Source organism: Mastomys coucha, unplaced genomic scaffold (genome assembly GCF_008632895.1).
Source record: "Mastomys coucha isolate ucsf_1 unplaced genomic scaffold, UCSF_Mcou_1 pScaffold21, whole genome shotgun sequence".
Classification (NCBI taxonomy): domain Eukaryota; kingdom Metazoa; phylum Chordata; class Mammalia; order Rodentia; family Muridae; genus Mastomys; species Mastomys coucha.
Genome location: NW_022196904.1, coordinates 80955026 through 80977365, shown reverse-complemented (window position 1 = coordinate 80977365; position 22340 = coordinate 80955026). Strand labels below are relative to the sequence as shown.

The following is a 22340-nucleotide window of genomic DNA, read 5'->3' as shown; positions in this document are numbered from 1 at the left end:
GCACCAGTGATGTTTACTTAGACAGAGGCATTAAAAAAAAAAAAAACGGTTTGGCCAGCTCTTTGTGAATCCTGAAGTTCAAGTTTTACAGACACACGTCCTCTTCAGTACTTGAATGCTCTGATTTCTGGAATTATTAGTTCAGCTTCTGCCAAGTCAGATTTACTCTTACATCGCAGGCAGCAAACTTGGACCTCATGTCATCTAATTATTGTTCTGTTCTTCATTATTCAAAACACATGACTTGAAACCCATCATTTGAAACACACCAGAGTCCAGACTGACTTAAAACTGGTGCCAATCCTCCTGTCTCACCTTCCAAAGCATGGGGATTACAGGTATAATTCTATCTCACTGTGATTGATTCATACTCCATTTTTCTTTAGCCTTCTTTAAGTCCTTCATCTTTAGGGGATCTCAATTCTCTTTCACCCTGTAATATATTCTAACACTTCCTGTTCATGGTACATAGTCTCTGCCTTCTTGATCCCTCTGTAAAAATATAGCAACTAAAATGGTCCGTAAAACCTAGGCATGGTGTAGCTGGCACAGAGAACAGAGGATGTTTTAGGGCCACCTGCCTGCCGACAGGACTGAGATAGACCCTTGAGACAGCATCACCAGATGGCATCTTGTGGTCACCAAAATAGCCTCTTCTTTCCATCTATCTGGTTGGGCAGGTGCTGTGAAATACCTAATATAACTAAGTACTTGGTGAGTCCTTATATATACTTTAATTCTGTACAGCCTCATATTCATTTAATGCCGTCAAACCTGAATGATTTTATTAGAAAATGGGAAAAGAATGTATTCCACTGTGCTGTGGTAGGAGGCTCGTGTGAGATAATATTTGCTGTGCTTGGAGATGTGATTATCACAGTTAATCTGGGTTTTAATTTCATAGTAGAAAGGTAATTACAACTGTTAAACCCATAATCATGGAAACTACAGCCCACAGGTCCTATAACTACTACAAACATAAGATTATCCATACACATTTTAATCAGAAAAGAGGGGAAAACATTTTCCTCTTCTCTCTCCACCCCAAAGGATGTTCAGAGTTTGAGTATGTTGCCCTCTAGTGACTGCTATTATAAGGCTACAGATATTAGACACAATTCTAGATATTCCTCAATTTGGCTTGGATACACACATTGTTGTCAGTTGGCAACACTTAGAAAATCAGTGATATGTACACCATAGTCTCACTACATATGTAAAGCGTGACTTTACACATTAATATGCTAAGTGTAGAGAGAATGGGCAGGGCATAGATTTAAGGGAGCTAACTAAGCTGGAGGAGTTTCTGTGTGTGTTGAAATGACTGTGTAGAAATAGGGAGAGGAGATATCCAGTATGGAGCCATCTAAAGGCTGAAGGATGAATGGAAGACATCTATTCTGGAGGAAGAACTGGGGATAGGGAGAATCTTTTAGACAAAGTGTGAAAGGTTAAATATGTCAGGTGATGAAGAAAGAAAAGGTGTTTATGGAAAAGGCTGGATGTGTTACGAGAAAGTTACACTAAGACATTAGGCTTTATTTTGATGATTATATTCTAACCACAACCTCTGAAAAAGCACAGGCATATGCCTTCAGTTTTTAACTTGCTTTAAATACTTTATTAGTTGAAAAGAAATCCAATATCAAGCTTGTTTTAGCAGAAAATCATGACTTCGACATATTTAGTACATCCTTTTATCACTCAGTTTTCCCTCACACACATATTCCTAGCACAGAGGAGCTGGGCTGGCTCCACGGATGATAACCTTTCACTTGGCACAACTGTGAAAGGGTCAGGAGTTTGTGTTTGCACTGAGTTACATGTGGACTCCATTTGCGTTTCCTACCCTTGTCTGGTTTAGCGCCTCAGTTTCTCAGCCTGGCACTCAAGACTCTTGATTAATCTTCTGTATCTCATGTCTGTTGGCTCACACTGCTCCCATATCTTGAATGTGCTCTACTTTGTACATCTGCATAGGACCTCATGGCTTTCTGTTTAGACCCAATGAAAAGTGTCTCCCTTCAGAGTTATGGTGGGGAGCAAGGAGAGCATGGATCCTGTTTAGGTTTTCCTGTGAAGTTTGTAGAAATCCTTTACCTCTCTGTATTTTCCTTATGGCTTAATCATGTATGAAATAACTCTTTACTTCTCAAAGAACTCAGAGAGCATCTTGAGAATATGGGTCAGTGATCACTACATGACACAGAGCACTGTAACTTAGAAGGCCCTACCCAGGTTTTTGTAGATGGAGATAGCAGATGAGTAAGTAAAAAAAAAAAAAAAGATAGAGTAGAATATATTTGTCAAAAGAAGTTCTGATGGATAGTAGTTAGGGAACTGAAATTATGCTATCTTAAGAGTTTGTTTTAGACTTTTCCTAGGAGGAAGAAAAAAAATATCACAAGCTACCCAAGGTGAAAATATTTTCATTCCAAGTGGCCAAACATACGAGCTGGCTGTTTCATAAGCAATGCTCGTCAGTGTAATGATGGAAAGAATATTTAAAACTCAGGAAAAGAGGAAAGAGAAGTATGGACAGTATGAGAAACTGTTCGAGGAACTTCAAAACTGAGGCGCCATCACTCAACTTCATGCTTTGTTTGTTTGTTTGTTTATAGCTTTTGTAATAATGCCTAAGTACTGTCGGTTTACAAAAGGTTGGTGCTCAGTGACACAGAATCAAATTTATGATAAGTTGGAAAGATTTCCTAGTCTCCACTCCAGCCACAACTGCCTCATACCTATTTACACTTATAATCAAGATCTCTATAGGTGAAGGTAACCCCTGCTCAGACAGAACAGGATTTCTATAGGTGAAGGTAACCCCTGCTCAGCACAGAACAGGATCTCATAGGTGAAGGTAACCCCTGCTCAGCACAGAACAGGATCTCATAGGTGAAGGTAACCCCTGCTCAGCACAGAACAGGATCTCTATAGGTGAAGGTAACCCCTGCTCAGCACAGAACAGGAGACAAAAGGAAGAAAGGACTCCCCTTCCTGGGCTCTAGCACAGTTGGATGTAGGAGAATAGAATAGCTATACAATGCTTAGTGTACTTCATTTGGCCCCTGAGACCTGAGAGATAAAGGCAATAACGATGTCTATAATCTGTTACACAGTATCATTGATCCATCAAGAAGTTCTATCTCTAGGGAAGATATGGAACAAGAAATAAAAAGAAATTAAATGACATGGAAGATTGATTTCTCACTGACTCCTGGCTTTCTCTCCTTCAGATAAGGGAAATATAGAACACACATTCAAGAAGGATTTCTTTTGAGGTTTCTCAAGAAACCACCAGTTTCAGCTTTCCTGTCTCATCTTCAGTGCTTTGTTTCAAAATGAGATGGCCATTGAGCATGGCAGCACAAGGCTGTAGAGGCAGGAGGATTATGGGTTTTGGTTTCGTCTTTGAAGGCAGACTCTCATAATTAAAACTAAAGAAACAAACCAACTAATTCTACTTTTATTTTTTGATTGTTCCTTTTTGCACTGAATTATATATTTTAAATCTATTGTGGTAACAATGAACGTTGATAGCATGACTACCATCATTCAAATACAAAGCCTCCTTCACACAGCTCTGTGCAAAATCTTTTGCTGCCATCGTGTGGATATTCAAGGAACAATCCCAGTTGCCGTCTGTTTATTTCATTTCACTGGAGTGCGTGGTTCCTATGCTAGCTTATGAAAATAACTGGAAAAATATCTAAGAGAAGAACAATTCAACGTGTACGTCTTTGGTTGCTCCTATTATGTTGTAAGTATGACTTACTCTTCCCAAGCTTGTGCCCTTTGTGTAAGGTTGTGATAATAGTGTTTTCCCTGACTGTCTCAGGTTGACTTGAGAACACAAATGGAAACATGGCTTGGTGAATCACAAAGTACTACTTGGAACAGATAGGTGTTCATTGTTATCGCATGGTGCATATTAGCAGAGTCATCTCCCAGGTAACAGGCCAGCTATGGTTCAGGGAGACAGAAGTTGTCCCACAGGTAACAGTTTAGTCCCAGTTCAGACAGAATAGTCCAGGCTTTACTAGCTGCCTGGGAGTGACTAGCATTAAGTTTCAAGACTCAGGACATAATCCTTGAAAGATTCTTATTAGAAGGAATCTCTGGAAATAGGTTCACCTGAAGCAGAAAATGCTGTGGAGCCAACGGTTCCTTTCTAACAGCTTCACTGATATGCAAGGAGGTCTTGTCACCCCTCCTCCCCTCAAATCACAGCCGCCATTCCTGAAAAATGTGATGCCTGGGGCACAATCCAGGAAGCCACAATTCAGCTATTAATACTATAGGGTTTTCAGCCCAATCAACTCCCTTTCCACAGCCATACCTGAGCACAGTGGCGGTAGGGTGCATCTTAAATGACTCAGATGATTGAAGAAAAACCTAAATGTTTTGGTGGAAGATTTCACAAGGAAACTCCTGAGGAAAGGCTCCTTGAGCTGCTATTTGCACCAACTATGTTACCCTTTACTCACGTCTGTGTGTCTGGTATTAGGCCCTAGGATGCAGTGATTAGCAAGACACAAGCTGAAAGACTGGGAGACTTAGAAATTTGGGAAAAAGCATGTTAACGAAAAGTAATGTACTAGTAGAGATATAACAAGCCAGAAATATAAAATAGCCAGTTCCAGGAACTCAGAGCCTCAGGGCTCTGGTTCCCGATACCTGCCCCTCCTGGCTGATCTGCAATGAGGGCAGAACTAGGAATGAAGGTCTACTGGTTTATGAGACTCTCCACCCTGCCGACCGATACATGAAGATTACATTCCTAGAAGGAATATGTTCCCCTCCCTAACTGAATACCTTGGGTTGGGTCCCTCTGAAATTTTCCACTGTTTTTGTCATGTTTCCTTGGTAACCCTTTCCCCGCCCCCAGCTTGTGGGTTTCCCTTTTAAATACCCCACACTTCTTGTGTTCAGCATTGAACTCCGCTGGCCAGCATGGTCACAAGATCAACCCTGGGGTCGAACTCCTCTGGCCTGCAAGGTCACAAGATCGACCCTGGTACCGGTATCCCCAATAAACCTCATGTGATTGCAGCAAGTTCGGTCTCTCGTGAGTCATTGGGAGGTCATGTCATCCCTAGACTTGAGTAAGGATCTCCCCAGTTCTGGGGGTCTTTTAAAGCAACCCTGCATCTTAAGCAACTTAGTTTGCAGAGAAAAAAAGTCACGTAAAAGTCCTCCCAACTCAGAAAAATAACGAAATAAACAACCAACCTCCCCGCAAACCCTGGAGACACAAGGAAGAAGAAGGCAGTCATTTCTCCCAGTATCTGAATCCTACCCAAGGGTCTGTTTTACTGAACTTCTTCCATATCAAGTAAACCTCTCTTCCTTGAACTCTTGATGTTTCTGACTTCAATAACTAGCCCTCCAGTGGATCATCTCAGATACTGGTTTCCAGAAAACTTATTCTTTGTCTTTATTTCTCTACCTGCAATTTGATCTTTACAATTAAAGTGTCATCACAAATTTTAATCAAGCCATGCTTCAAACATAATTTTTATTCCTCTCTCCCTGGTATGGTTTATAATTTAATTAAAATATTCACTAAGCACCAGGAATTTCAGGTTAGGCAGGCTTCAGCCCATGATTGTTTTGATTGCAAATTAGTTTTTGACATGATAATTTCAGAGCATGAGCCTCCTGATGGGAGTTTCCATGGAAACAATGCAGACAGAATTTCCTGCCCATGAATAATTTTATCACCTGGATCGGTTGTGCAGCATCTGCCTAGGCTTCTGCCCTTCTAAGGCTTTTCTCATTTATTTTGTATGCTATCCAAGTTTTCTATGCTTTAAAAAAATAATTATTCCTGCAGAAGCCCCCTTCTCTAACAGAGGGCATGCTGGTATCCAGGAGCCCAGACTGGTGCCTAAGTCAACTGTCAGAGAGGCTTCACCCAGTAACTGTTACAAACAGATACAGGTTCTCAAATCCAAACATTAGGCAGAGCTTGGAAAGTTCCTGCTGAAGACGAGGAGAAAGGATTGTAGAAGCCAAAGGTGTCAAGGACACCATAAAAAAAACCTCACAGGATCAACCAACCTGGGCTCATAGGGGCTCACTGAGACTGTGAGACTGAGCCAACAACCAGAGAGCCTGCATGGATCTGACCTAAGCCCTCTTCATAGATGTAACAGATTTGTAGCTTGGTCTTCTTGTGGGATTCCTAATAGTGGGTATGGGGGCTGTCTCTGACTCTTTTGCCTGCTTTGAGGATCCCTTTTCTCCTACTAGGTTGCCTTGTCCAACCTTGATAAGAGGGGAGGTGCCTAATCTTATTGCAACTTGATATGGTTTACTTAGTAGATATTGCTGGGGATATCTAAAGGAAAATGAAGGAGGAGTAAATGGGAAGACAGAGAGAGAGTCCTGGGGTTGGGGAACCAGGAGAGGAGGAAGGAAGGGAAACTGCTGTTGGGATGTAACATATGAGAAGAATAAATAAAAATTGAAAAAATTATACAAAAATAATTTAGTGTATGTGTCTGTGTGCCTCTCTCTCTCTCTCTCTCTCTCTCTCTCTCTCTCTCTCTCTCTCTCTCTCTCTCTCTGTGTGTGTGTGTGTGTGTGTGTGTGTGTGAGCAGGGAGTCAGTTCTTCCTTCTACCATGTGTGTCCTGAACTGCCAGTCAGGTTTGGTTTTGGGTTTTACCTACTGGGCCATTTTATTGGTTTCCTTCTTAAGTCCTTTAAGAATTTATCTTTATATCTCTTAACTTTACCCAGTGTAGGGCCCTAGAGAGAAAGATTCTGTTCCTCACCATTACATCTTAAATCCTGGCATGAAATGCCAGACACTATTTAAGGCTTTGAAATATAGCAACAAACCATGGGGTCCCAAGTCCTGTATGGTCATGGAGGGATAGTGTGATATGGTTCCAGCCCCTGGGATAGAGCCAGCAGGGTGTGGGCTTCACACAAGTGTTGATGGTTGCTGGGCAGGAGGCTTGTTTATATAAAAAAACAAATATTTCACTTCCTGTTCCTCCTTAGGGAGATATTCTTACTGCCAAGGTTAATGACTCCATGATAATTAAAAGCAGTATGAGTCTGGGAGGTAAGGATGTGTCTAATGTCTCAGCAAAATGGTAAATGCTAAGACATTCAGGAAAGCCCTTAAGGCTGTGGGAAATAACTCTGAGAACATGAATTCAAGAATGTATAATTTCTCAACTATGTAAAATATAAGGATACAATATGAATTATGTGAAGGGCTATGTGGACCTAAAAGAATAGAGTCAGCTCCACTGTAAGCTGGCTTGTTGGAAGAATATTAAAGAAGAAGATAAAGAATTTGGGAAGTGGTGATCACAGGGCAAGATCCACCCAGCTACATTTATTGTTTGTGCTAACAAAGGCAGGCAGATTCCGAGTTCAAGGCCAGCCTGGTACAGAGTTTGTTTAGGCCCAGGCATGGTAGGAATGATGATCTCAGAGCTGGATCCCATCTGTCTAAACTTATAGTCTGTGCTTACAGAGGCAGGCAGAACTCTGAATTCATTTACAATGTTAAAAAACATTTGCAGTCTCTTTCTAAGAACTGAGGGATTAAGGTCATGAGATGTTGATTCAAGGGATAGTCAAAAGGAAACCTAGAGTAAATGACTGAATTGATATGTAAATAAAAGACTGGGTTTTGGTCTGCAGAGAACCCAGAGAGAACTGCTTGGAGAGTGAACACAGGTCTTTTCTCAGCGGTTAAGAGCACTGACTGCTCTTCCAAAGGTCCTGAGTTCAAATCCCAGCAACCACATGGTAGCTTACAACCAACCATAATGAGATCTGATGCCCTCTTCTGGTGTGTCTGAAGACAGCTACAGTGTACTTACATATAATAAATAAAAATTAAAAATTAAAAAAAAAATTAAAAAAAAAAAAAGCTAGGCGGTGGTGGTGCACACCTTTAATCCTAGCACTTGGGAGGCAGAGGCAGGTGGATTTCTGATTTCAAGGCCAGCCTGGTCTACAAAGTGAGTTCCAGGAAAGCCAGGGCTACTCAGAGAAACCCTGTCTCGAAAAACCAAAAAAAAAAAAAAAGAATTTCTTTACAGCTCTTTTAGAATTTTTGTAACAGGATTTTTAACTTGGAACTTTTTTCCTGGCAGCTTTTCTAACTTCAGTTGGAAAGACCATGAACTATCCAGAGAGCTTTAGAATTTTTTTCTAGCCCTAGAGAGCTATCTCTGGCAGAGAGCTGTCTCAAACAGAGTTCTATCTGGAAAGTTATCTAAAACAGAATACAGGTTGCCAGCTTGTACCTATGATTTGACTTTGAGTTTTTCTTTTGCCACCCTCAAACATCCCTTCCTCAGGACTTCCTTTCCAGGCCGAGGCTGGGTCTTGGCAGTGAGGTATTCAGTAAACCACAAATTATCAAATAAGATTATAATTATACACAAATAGTTTTCATTTCTTCTGCATGCTATATCTATAGCTATATAGTCTTTCCACTGCTGGATTAACTCCATTATCATAAAGATGGTTAGTAATGTGCTACAATGCAAGCATGAGGGCATGGTCTGGATCTCTAGTTTCCTGTCTAGAAGCCAGGTGTGGTGACCTCACATCATCTAGAAGCCAGGTGTGGTGACATGCTGGAACTGGGGAGATGTAGACAGATATCTCAGTCTTCCTGGATGACTAAGCTAGCCTAATCAGAGAGTCTCAGGCTAGTGAGAGATCTTGTCTCAAAAAACAAGGGGGGAGGGTGGGCAGCACCCGAGGAATGACAATTAAGAGTTAAACCTCTGGCCTCCACACATGCAAGGGCACACTCACATCTGCACTTAAATATGAACCCACACCTATTCATCCACACCTGCACACGCACACAGCCGATATCTGTATTGACTGTTATTCACTGAGGCAGTGATGAAAAGGCATTGGGAACTTACGTAAAGATTGTAAGTTGCAGAATTATATGACTGAAATTGATGTGAAGGATTTATAAAAGAAGCAGCAGTGACTTTGAAGTTGGGTAGATCAGTACACTTACTGTGTGGGCTTAGGCAACCTTTATGAATCTTAGAACTTAGATCTTCAAGACAACAATAGGTAAACCATGTCTGTTTCCAATATTTAGGACCATTTTCTCATCTTGTCTACTTCTTTTATTTTTTACAGGCTTGAGCCATTGCAGGTCACACTCCAGAAGCAATTTCTATTGTTTAAAGGGTAATCATGATTCTTAACACTGTAGATCTAACAATTCCTTTTGTAGAGCTTGGCAAGCCCAAAGATCTCAGCTTTTTCTTGTTTTAAAACAATCCAAGATGGGAAGCAAAACATCTCTGCCTCATTAGAGACACTGGATAGGGCAGATTTCTTTATTCCCATCATGGGCAGGGGCTGGGATCTAGCTATTAACCTATACCAGAGAAGGAAAGGAAGACGGAGGGAAAAAGTTTAGCCTGGGTGCAAATGGCCCTTGGTGATGCTGTTGGAGAACCCTCAGTCACCTGACCCCTGCAGGCTTTCCTCTCTGGCTCCTGAGCAGCATTTCCTACAACTTTCTAAGGTCCTATGAGTTATCAATTATTTCTCTAGCAAATTTATTTTTCTCGTTATTGGTTCTTTAAATTACCCAGAGCTGGTAACATTTGCTTGGGGCCAGGAACTCCAGCACGTAAGTTCTAGATACGCGGGCTACCTTCAGGACACTCAAGGGCAGAAAACAGCATCACTAAGCATCTGGTGGTGACAGCAGGAAGCTAGTGCTTGGGGTCAGTGTGGCTCCAAGCTAGAAAGTCACAGTTTCTTCTTCTATAAAATGGAAGTTATCATTTCTCAACATATCCTCAAGATCCAATAAAGGTGAGATGGTGCCCACAGTAAGAGGCTTTGAACATGTAAACATGACATAAATGTAAGTGTTATTAACTAGCAATATTATTAAGAGGTCAAACCATAGTGCAGCCAAGTGACTTCATTTTAGTTGATGGCCACTTGTTCCCTCAGAGGAGAAATCTGTTAGTAAGCTTTGTCCTTTGCCTGGGATCAGCTATCACAGCACATTCTGAATGTCTACCATGAGGAATTATGTTGTATAGAAACTGCTACTCATCTAAACGGACCTCTTTTTTAAAATAATAATTTATTTATTTTTATTTTATGTACATAAGGTTTGTCAACATGTGAGAGGGGGTTGGATTCCCTAGAACAGAAGTTATAAACAGTTGTGAGCTGCCATGTGGGTGCTGGGAATTGAAACTGGGACCTCTGGAAGAGCATCCAGTACTCTTAACCACTGAGCCATCTCTCTAGCCCCTGCACTCTCACCCCTTTTAAAGAAGAAAATAAGCTATAAGCTAATTTAAAAGAAACATCAAAATTTTAGTTATTCACATAGCATAATATTTAATTATTTTCCCTGATTTATGGGATTTCAGAATCTGTCTGAATTGGCAAATACTTTCCAATTTGTTTGATGGTTTGTATATGCTCAGCCCAGGAAGTGGCAGGATTAGAAGGGGTGGCCCTGTTGGAATATGTGTGTCACTGTGGGTGTGGGTTATAAGCCTCTCATTCTAGTTGCCTGGAAGCCAGTATTCTGCTAGCAGCCCCCAGATGAAGATGTGAAACTCTCAGCTCCTCCTGCACCATGCCTGCCTGGATGTTACCATGCCCCTGCCTTGATGCTAATTGACTGAACGTTTAAATATGTAAGGCAGCCCCAATTAAATGTTGTCCTTATAAGAGTTGCCTTGGTCATGGTGTCTGTTCACAGAAGTAGAACCCTAACTAAGACAATTGGCTAGGAAGTTTAAAGTGATAGTGTAGTCTGAATTTTCAGGGCAGATAGGTTCAGGGCATAGAGATCCAGATAATACCACAGAGAGTTGATCTAGCTTTTCTAAGAGCCTGTGATGGCCTGGGTCTAAATCCACTAAGGGGTTACAGAGGGAAATGAGAGAGAAATGTCTTGATCTTGGGTGATGCTTCCCAGGATAGCGATGCTTAGAAGTGTCTTGGAGTCTCCAGGCACAAAGGCTTCCTAAGGGGCTCACACATCTCCTCATAACTGCTCTATTAAAGTAGGTATCAAATGTGGTTTTTTCCCCCAACAACTGAAATTTGAGTATGGATAGTCTTAGATGTAAGTGAAGTGCCACATTCAATTTCCTTTCTGAAGTTTTGAGTTGCAATAAGGGTATCAGTTTGAAATCAGAAGCAATAGCAGTTCAAATACCATGGTCAGGTTGATGATCTGTATAATCTCAGGCATATTATTGAATTTCTCTGAACCTTCAAGTCAACCAAGTATTTGGGGGGAACTCAAGAGACTGTGCACTATTTAGCGCAGTGCTTGATGTGAAGGGATTGTTCAACTGGTGTTAGGTATTTCATCTCAGATTTTTTGTTATTTCTTCTGCCTCTAAGTCCCCTTTGTAGGAAAGCAGTTCCCTGTACAAATCTCCACACGTTCCTACCCTGGCTCCCATGGGTCTGGCACTTTCTATTAGCTTTCCATGTTGGAAATCAGCATGTGTCTGGTTCTTCAAGAGGCACTACGCTCACCAAGGACATAAAGTATACTTTTTATGTTCTGTTCTCAGCACTCAGTCACTTTATTCAATTAGTGGATGGCCTATAAGGACTTTACAGTATAAATCTTATTTCTCCCAAAGTAAATACATGAGAGAGTTTTCTGAAGATTCATTTAAGGAAGAATTTCCAAAACACATTTCACATAATAATTATCTATGTTCTAGGAATTGGGGGAGTCCTTAAATTCAACAGGACTAGAAAACACTTTCATGGTCTCTCTTTTTTTCTGCTGGCTTTCTCTGATCCATTGCTGGATCATGAACACTTTTCATGGAGTCTTTTCACAGATCTGATGTTATATATGCACATTGTAGAAATACCACTTTGAGACAAAATGGTTCTAGCTTCCCTGAATTGAATTTTGGGGTTTAGAAGGCTATTTACAGCTGAGTCTTTCAGTGGGCATCCTGTGGGATACCTCCCATAGGTCATGTTTATCGCTGTGCTATTATTTTCTTTTTCTTTGTGGCATCTTTTCACTGGACCTGTATATGTATGATAATGACACACTGAATAAGTGGGCCTTGAGGAGTGTAACTGGAAAGGAGCAGTGTTAACTGGTTCTCACTGCCTACTCTGTTTATTGAGTTGTTTTGTTTTGTTTTCATTTACTATGTGATACACAGCTTAGAGTTTATGCCAGAGAATGGCAGATGTTTCTCTAAGGAAGCATGGTGAATCCAGCTTGCCAGTCTTTTTCTAGATAATAGAAGATCCCCATTTCCTCACAGCTCCTTGTCAGAGGAGTCCTATAGCATGAGCGAGCCCAGCTCACAGCTCCTTATCAGAGGAATCCTATAGCATGAGAGAGCCCAGCACATTAGGGCTGTTCTCAGGCCTTGCTTCTCATTGGATCTTTAGGATATGTCAAGAAATGATCACTTCCACTTTATAGAAGAAGAAACTGAAGCGACTTTCTAGCTTGGAGCCAGACTGACGCCAAGCCCTAGCTTCCTGCTGTCACCACCAGATGCTTAGCTGTGCTGCTCTCTGCTCCTGAGTGCCCTGATGGTAGCCTGCATGTAGAAATCCTGTTAGGATAGTTAAATGCTTCTCGACAGCTAGTAACTGTTGTTCTGTGCCTCCCTGCGTCATTCAGAACTGGAATCCGATACCCACTCATAATCCTGCAGTTGTGATATGACGATTGTAGGGATGGACTTTAGGATCGAACCCAGATGAGAGGTATTTTTAATAGCACACCAGCTAGAGGTGAAGGAAAAGTCAGGGTGGCTGAAGCATGAGTGAGCGTAGAAGAAGAAGAACTATAGGGTTATACTGGCAGGCTGAAGCCAGACGCTTCACTACCATGTATACCACATCAACATTTTAGCATCTAAGAACAATGGAAAGTTATAGGAAGGCTTTAGAGAGGTCAAGAAACACTATGATACAATTTTAAAAAGACTATTCTTTCCAGAAGCTAGAAGGTTGTATGTGACTGGGGGCATTTGTATGCCCTTGGCAACCAATAGGATTAAAGGACTCTTAGGGCAAAGCTGAACTCCTAGGGGTTAAATGCCTATTTAAATGTCATGTTGTAAATTAATTCCTAAAATTAGTATGTTAACAGTATTTGGAAATTACAAGGCCATTGGGAAGTAATTAGGATGGGATGGGGCAATAATGTTAGCATTGGTGGCTTTACAGAATACATACATTTTATAGGCTCGGACATTTGTGTATCCTTGTACATTTTGTATGCTTGCATATTTTGTATGCCTGTTTTGTGTTGTCATATGATATTCTCTTTTCTATTATAATGCAGCATGAAGGCCCTCAGGAGATGATGGCTTTATGCTCCTAGATTTTCTAGCTTTCAAAACATGCCTGCATTCCCTTTTTTTCCCTTGCAAAGCACTGAAACACACAATAACAGAAGCATTTCTGTCTTTCCTTCTGATGAAAGAATGCCCAAGAAAGTCACTGTGCTTGTTAATGTATTTGCCTGATGAATGCTCTAAAATCTGTCCCAAGAATACAATAAGAAGATGGTTCAATGATTGAAATTGTTTCTACAGCAAATCTCTAAGAAATAAAATACCTAGGGGAGAAATTACAGAGAAAAGATCACCTACAATAGACATATAGAATTTAATCCAAGGTGATGGCTTTTAAAAATCTTTCATTATCATAACAACTTCAGAACTGTAGTTGTGATGGGGAACAGGAATAAATCTCCACAGTGGAACCTGGCTAGGTGCTGCTTTTAGTTGCTAGGCAGTGCTCAGTTGATGTGCACACACTAAACACTAGATGGCACCCACCATCCTGTATCTGGATGGGTAGCAGACAGAAGGAAATGACATTCCTGTGAGTGGAAAGCAGAAGGAGGGAGGTTTACTGGAGAGGTGGAGGGGGTTAGAAAGATGGGGCAGGTGGAATAGGGGAGGGTAGTGGAGGAGGGAAGTAAGTGCCTTGGCATATGTAAATGAGTCATTACATTGTATATGTAAATTAAAAAAATAGCAAAAACTAATATAACGAATGGTTAACTTTGGGAACTATAAAAAATATCTACCCCACACTTCTCATCTTACTGCCCTTCAAGGTATTTGTTATGTAAGGGTTTCCTGGCTAAAGAAGTTTGGAAAAACCATTACCTCATTTGTATTCAGGATCTCCTCCTCAGAGCACACTGGTACACAGATGTTTTGACAAATAATTCAGTTGAAGACAATTAGTGCTAAGTAACTATGATAACAGCTCACTATAACTATTCCATGAAACATTCTTTGTGGGGGATACATATATAGTCTAAACCCCATCTGAAAGAAGGAATAATCCAAGCCATATTAATTCTACCTTAGTCATCGTTATTTGATACTTTAAAAACATCAGAAATATCTATATCATGCACTCCTATGCTGAAGCTCAGGAAATGTTATAGACAGAGGGCAAAAAGATTGAAAGAGCCAGAAGTTGTGAGGACTGATGGGTAATAGTGTCATCTTGTAGTAATTCCTATGCTACACTCAGGAATTCACTGCAGCTGGGGTGGCCCATAAAACTCGCACAAGATCAAGCCAGTCATAGCTGCTAGGGGAGAGTCATTTTTCTGTAGGGATGGGTTTTTGGTAGGATGTTATTGCTCCAGTGGATGGCCTCACACCATGAATATAATTGGGTTATTATTTCTTTTAAAGAAAGAAAAAAGGGAAGACAAGAAGTTTGGAGCGACTGGAACTGGCCTAGGAGAAGTAGGAGAAGAGGAGGAGTGGATTTGGTGAAAATATATTGTATACACACAGTTCTCAAAAAATAAAATCAATTGTGTTAAAATCTATCTTAATTTAGAATTGTTACCAGTAATAACAAAACTGAATGAAGATTTGCCATGTGACATGTAGCATTTTATATGTTAGTCTCAGAGAGAGAGAGAGAGAGAGAGAGAGAGAGAGAGAGAGAGAGAGAGAGAGAGAGAGAGAGAGAGAGAAGAGAGAGGAGAGAGGAGAGGAGGGAGAGGAGGGAACATAAAAGCTAGCTAGCACACTAGAGTCACCACATTATAAGCCATTATCAAATACATAACTAGGAAAAGTCTATCGCCTAGGTGGTGGAGTTATTCTGGAGTGGGTACTCTGCCCTTGATCCTAAGGATACTGTTTACTATACAGCTCTCTTCTCTGTGGAGAGTCCCTGAAAGTGAAATGTACTCCAAACCCTCTTCCCTCCATCTGGACTTTCTATGTTACTGTTAACCTGAATAATTTGGAAATGAATCTTACATGACCTGGTGTCATGCACAGAGTTTTTATTTAGCTTTGATTGTTAAAGGTTTCTGCTTTATGTTTTCTGGAAATGCACCTCTTGTTCTTACAGTTTAAGCTGTGGGTACAAAAGTCTGTATCTTTTCCCTTATACTATTTATAATTCTGATCTTTCATTTCCTTCCCATCCATTATTTCATTAAAGCCTCTAAATGTTTATTTTTCTCCAATAGTTAACCAATAAAATCTTAACAATACTTAACAATAAAACCAATAACAATACTTAACTTGAAGTTAAATACTTCCTACTGAAAGTCAAATAACTCAAGCAAGATAAAAAGAAAAAAAAATGTTCTCTCTTCCTTTCTAATGGGAAATAATTTCCAGATGATATTTTCTGTCATTGAATGCTTTTTCAAACACTGTGCATAAAAAAAGAGTATACCATCAGCTTTCCAGAGACTGTCATGTCCCATGAATTGTAATTTTCAAGACTATAATTCTGGCTGGTTGATTTGTGGCCCTAGTATTAATATTAAAGAGATAGATCTATTTTTTAAAAGAAGAAATACTTTTGAATTATCTTTCTTTGAATCACCCACTATTCTTAGCTTTTGTAATTCCTTATATTGTATAGAAGAAAACCAAAACTTATGGCTCCTTAGGTCTCCTACTTTGGAAGAAGGAGAGAAGTTGATATCACCTTTGTTTTATCATCCTTAAACTAAGGGTAATAATGCATGGTATGGTCATAAGATTAAATCAGTCATAAATATGGCCTGAGTAAAAAGCACTCCATGTATTCTTACTTTAGTTTCTAACCACAGCATGTAGTGAGCATCAATGTAACAAGTGAATTCTGTTGGCAGAATCTTGAAGACTGCTGTATACAGAGAGGACTCCTTTGGTGTCAAGAGAAGTTAAGAATTCAACTATACAGTCAGTAGTGATGGAGCTGAGGAACTTATTTACCCTTTCAGATTCTCCTTTCCAATCTGGAAAGTGGGAGGAACAAGAACTTACCATGACTATTGGCATCTCCTTAAGGATGGACACAGCTTCATGTGAAAGTGTTTCTGTCTCAAAGTGTGCTGTGACCATGTGAATCCTGACCGTGAGGAGATGGCAGGATGCCCACCCAGACTACAAATTTCCTTCGGGATGATGGAGGATTTCAGAATTGGACTCTCAGGCTATGATGACCTCTTTTGAGCAAATTCTATGAAGCAGTCACTGTGCCAAATGTTGAGAATAAAAACTCCTTTAAGACATGAAACTTTGTCCTTCAGAAATCTTACTGGGAAATGAAGAAATAATCATATAAACCAATATAGGCAATAAACCTGAATAGCTGCTTGGAATATCTTGTATGTCATTTAAGACAAAGACATAGTTCAGCCCTTGGATGGCAGAAAACAGTCCTGGTGTAAGACCTGACATCAAATCTCTCAGACTTAGCATCCAGTAGGCTGCAAGCTCTTGGATGGCAGAGATATGAATATGTAGGAAAGCTGTGGTCACACACAGGCATGGCCAGGCCATCCATGCAGACTTCTGGGCATTTAGGTCTTTATTTAGGTCAACTGCTGTGAACTATTCAAGGAAACTATGTGTGTATATGTACATGCGTGTGTGCATGTGTGCACGCATGTGTGTATGTGTGTGTGTGTGAGAGAGAGAGACAGACAGACAGACAGAGACAGAGACAGAGACAGAGAGGAGTATAAAGTATGGGGAGAGAAAGAGGCAGAAATAGAAATGGGGAATATTTTCTCATTTGTTTAAAGGATTAAAATAATGGCTAAAAAATTAAAGTGGGAAATTCTTGGAAAGTTCTGTATATAAATCACAGCTATAAAGTGAAAACATTTTTTTCTGAGTACATAATGAGAACAAAAACTATGTGCTTTATTGAGTTATGAACCATAATCCTCTATAAGAACTAGAATCCACATATAATTCTCTATTATTTATAAGATTATTAAAACTCTGATATGATTATAACCATTTGCAATGGATTTAACTATCCACCACACCAGGGAAGGAACTTTATATAGTGGAAACAGTCAATAAATACATGAACACACAGAAGAAAGTAAAAGAAAGCAAAGTACAAGGAAAAGCCGAAGGAAGCCAGAAAGGACAGGGCAGCGAGGGGACGCCACTCATGCTTTATAAATGGAAAATTAATTGTATATATCAGCTTGTATCAATCTTGGGGAGTCTGATTCTCTCATATAAATATGGGGAGATGCCTTTTGAGGTGAAAATTAATTTCATAGTTACAAAAGATGAAGAAGTTCTCGAAGTCTATGTAACAGCAGAGTTTCTATAGTTAACATTGTATATATTGTATCTTTAATTCTTTTTGTAGTGTGTGTGTGTGTGTGTGTGTGTGTGTGTGTGTGTGTGTGTGTGTGTATAGACCAGAGGTTGACCCTGGCTGTTTTTCTCTGTCATTCTCTCCAGAGACCTTCCTCTTTCTACCTTCTGAGCATTGGGATTACAGGTGTGCACCACTATGCCTGGCTTTTCAAATGCATGCTGGGGATGTAGACCCAGGTCCTAGTGCTTGCAAGCAAGCAGCTTACAGATTGAGCCCTTTCTCCAGCCCCACTTAAAAGTTTTTAATAGGCTTTATGTGATTTAAGTATATGATAAATGACAACACACAGATAGAGTACTAGGGAATACTATTAGATATGGTGGATATATTTATGATTGTACGTTATGGTAAGAGATTCATAGAAATACACCCACTTCTAAACACATTCAGTTGTATACACTAAGTAGGGACAGTTTTTGTTTATCAGATACCTTCATAAAGTGACCTTAAAGTTCACTTTAATAAACTTGTTAGCAAATAATATATGCTTAAAAAGTTGTTATTGGTAATTTTTTTTAGTTTTAATTTATTTTGTTGCTGGTAATTCTTGAACTTAGGCAACTTCTGCCCTTGCCATGTGTCACCCTTGCCACCCTTGCCACTTTGTGGAATTCTATTATTTTCTCATATATTTATATGCACCAAAGTATTATAAGACCAAAGTTTTAGGAGTGTGGTCACAAGTTCTGGAGAGATTGTATTTTAATAAGCAGGCACTATACTATTTAAGTAAAGCTTGCTTCTCAGTATTCTGTTGCATGCAGATACACATCACAATCTAAAAGACGATGCTAGAACCTCCACCTTTATCCAGGAGAAGTAAAGTGACAAGCATCATGTACCTATGAGCTATCTAAACTGCAATGCTCTGGAGTCTGTGAAACATCCCTATTTGTTTGTTTGTCTATTAATTTATTTATTCTATTAATATAATATAAGCATTTTATTTATTTATTTATTTTTCATTCTGCCTTTTTTTTACTAGATATTTTCTTTATTTACATTTCAAATGTTCTCCCTTTTCCTGGCTTCCCTTCTGAAAAAAAAAATCCTATTCTTTCCCCACTCCCCTTGCTCACCAACCCACCCTCTCCCCCTTCCTGGCTTTGGCATTCCTCTACACTCGGGCATAGAGCCTTCACAGGACCAAGGATCTCTTCTCTCACCAATGACTGCTTAGGCCATCCTCTGCTACATATGCAGCTGGAGCCATGAGTCCCACCATATGTACTCTTAGGGATGGATGTGAAGGATATCATCCTGAGTGAGGTAACCCAATCACAAAAGAACACACATGCTATGCACTCACTGATAAGTGGATATTAGCCCGGAAGCTTGGAATACCTAACATCCGTTTATAATGAAAGTGATTTCTTCATGGATGATGTGGATGGAAAAGACATTAAAGAGATATACTCACCGATAAGATCTGGTCTCCTCTCTGGAGCTCCCCACTCAGGTCTGCTGGTCCACCGGCCAGAATGAAGGATACAAAAATACCTTCTCCATCTTCCCCGCCCACAATGTTGAAGCCCAGGCCAGTGGAGCCTTTGTGAAGGACTACCTTGCGGGGCTCCCTGTAAAAACAAATGGAGAACTCAGCTTACAGGGTGACCCCTCTCAGATTTTCAGATTCTGCTTTTTTAAAAAACTTTGTTGAAATATGTGATACCATATGTTCACTACCTACTACAATGACAGTGGCTTGCCCTAGTAAAATGCATTTGCAGATTATGAAAGGTCTCATAATTCTCATCACAATTATCAACATCCCATGTAACACCATTCCTAGAATACCAGTTTTTCTTAAAAAAAAAAAAAAAAATTGGGACTGGAGAGATGGCTCAGCTGTTAAGAGCACTGACTGTTCTTCCAAAGGTCCTGAATTCAATGCCCAGCAACTACATGGTGGCTCACAACTATCTGTAATGGGATTTGATGCCCTCTTCTGATGTGTCTGAAGATAGCAACAATGTACTCATATACATGAAATAATTATTTTTCTTAAGTCTGTAATAGTATTGATCATAAAGTATTCAGCAGAATGGAAAGACTGAAAAACAAAGGAGAGATTTTGATAGGAGAGGAATCAGATTAAACCCTGCAGGCAGTGGAGTGCCCTGAATCAAGGCACATTTAATTACCAAGAGTAATTAAATGAAGATTAACAAGTGGTCACACACATTGAGCTGCAGCTGTGACTGGAGGCAGGAAAACCAGTTAGAATGTCCTTCAAGAAACCCAGGTGTGAAAGAGTGACAGCTGGAGAAAGGTTGACAACAGTGAGGATGAAGAGGAAAGACAGAAGAGAGGAGACTATGAAGAAGGGGTGGGGCACTGGAGAGGGTGAGAGAGCTACTAAGTAACTGGCAAAAGAGAAGGTGGCCCTGAGAGAATGAGCATGATTAGACATTTCCAGTTCCACCTAATGCTCACACTCCCCTGTGCAGATATTCTGAAGCAAATGGAAACAAATGTGAATTGAAGTTCCCAATGAAACCAAAACTCACAATCAACCAATCAAACCTATCAAAAACAAACAAACCACAACTGTGTTTCAGATTCTGGAAGGTTGATTCATTTTTTTTCTTCTTCTTCCTCTTCCTCTTCCTCTTCCTTTCCTTCTCCTCCTCTTCTTCCTCCTCCTCCTCCTCTTCCTCCTCCTCCTCCTCCTCCTCCTCCTCTTCCTCCTTCTCCTCTTCCTCCTCCTCCTCCTCCTCCTTCTTCTTCTTCTTCTTCTTCCTCTCTGTCTCTCTGTCTCTCTGTCTCTCTGTCTCTGTCTCTGTCTCTGTCTCTCTCTCTCTCTCTCTCTCTCTCTCTCTCTCTCTCTCTCTCTCTGTGTGTGTGTGTATGTGTGTATTAGTAGTGCTCATGTGTGTTCCAGTGACAAGCATGTGTGCAGAGGCTAGAGGTCATCAACCTCAGGTGACATTGCTAAGGCACTGTCTGCTTTACCTCTCCAGGCAGCATATCTTACTGATTTGAACTCACTGCGAAGGTTAGGCTGACTGGCTAGAGAGCCCCAGGGATCCAGCTGTCTCTGCCCACATTGCTGAGATTACAGGTGTATGCCATTATGACTGAGTTTTTTTGTGGGGCCTGAAGTTTGAACTCAAGTCAGATGCTTCCTAATTTGACAAACACGTTTTCAACTGAGACATTTCTTCTGCCCCTAATTCAATTTTCTTTTAAAAATTATTATTATTTTATTTTGTGTGTGTGTGTGTGTGTGTGTGTTTGTGTTTGTGTGTGTGTGTGTGTGTGTGTGTGTGTGTGTGTGTGTAGGACAGAGACTACCTCTGGGAAGTCAGTTCTTTCATTTTACTATGGGTTCTAAGGTTAGTGCATCAGGTTTTTTATCAGCTGAACCATCTCACTAGTTTTCCCTTAACAATAATTTTAAAACATGTGTTCTGTCACCCTAAATTAGACCAAGGAGTCTTTCTGTCATTTACTTTTCTCTTCTACACATCTCAGTTCCAATAACTAAAGCCCCTTTATTTTCCTCTCAATGATTTGTGGGTGGTAAGGAACCATTCAATATTTCCTTATGCTAGTGATATGGAAAGTTAATTTGCAATCACAAGTCCATGATTAAAATGATATATGTATGTTGAACCTCATTATAAGAGTGTAAAATGCACAGTCCAGCTTGAACTATAAGTAGATACGGCATACAGTTAGAAGCAAATTGACATACATACTTATTAAACTCTATACAACTATATTCAATAAACACTGGATAAGTACTATCTGTACCTTGGACTTTTCTAGGTGGGTGTGCTCTCAGAATGTTTGCAAACTGCATGAAAATTCTTGCCCTGGTGGATTTATGTTGTGCTAATAAACCACCCATCCAGGAACTGTATTTACTCCCTACTATGTTAGAAGTCCATATTTGGAGAGAAAGAGAAAAGCTAGTAATATGGTGTGATGTGCGGTAGGCCTACATTGCACATTCTGAGGAGGAGAAGTTTGAGGACACTAGTCACATACGTACCCAAGAAAGGATACTGTACCTGGAGGAGAAGCTAATAACCACACCTTAGTGTGTGAAGGTTCTGATGTCACAGAAGAACCAGGATGTCAATGTGGCTAAACTATGAGTCAATTCTGTATTAACAAATGTTGACTATCTTCTCTCATTTGAGGGTCCTGGTGTTTGCTGGGACAAGACATTTTGGGTATTAAGTTGTAAAGTGCTAGATCCTGTAGATATTTTTCAGCAGGAAGTTGATCTGTTTAGCATATACACATTCATGTTGACTGGTTATTCACTAATGCTTCCCTAGTAGAGCATTTCAACTTATCCCAACTGTGAAAGTCTGGGAGCTCAGCTCCCTACCAGGGAGGGGAGAAGGAAAGACATTCGCTTCTTCTTCCTCACGCCAATGGCTGGGGCGGAAGCTCAGATGCTGTGTGGGTGCTGGTTGCACTTCCAGACAGGCAAGGGGTTCTAAATGTCTCAGTTATTTTTCTGTTTCTGTGATAAAATATGACAATATACACACAAAGAAGGGTGGGGGCAATTTCAGATTACAGCTCCAGAGGTATAGAGTCCATAATGACAGGGAAGTTCTGGTAGCAGGAAATAGGACAGTCTCTCTTATATCCATACACAGGAAGCACAGAGACAAAACAGGAATCAGAGTGAGGTTATAAAGCCCAAATCCC

At 40.3% G+C, this 22340-nt stretch overlaps 1 protein-coding gene across 18 annotated transcripts in view; it reads right to left on the bottom strand.

Moving 5' to 3' along the window:
* Positions 1–22340, bottom strand: part of Dlg2 (discs large MAGUK scaffold protein 2) — a 1953494-nt gene that overhangs the window by 325956 nt on the left and 1605198 nt on the right. For all 18 annotated transcript variants that reach the window (XM_031387347.1, XM_031387348.1, XM_031387349.1 and 15 more), the window contains one exon: positions 19087–19243. In XM_031387347.1, coding sequence (XP_031243207.1) covers positions 19087–19243 — 157 coding nt within the window. The remainder of the gene's footprint in view (positions 1–19086; positions 19244–22340) is intronic.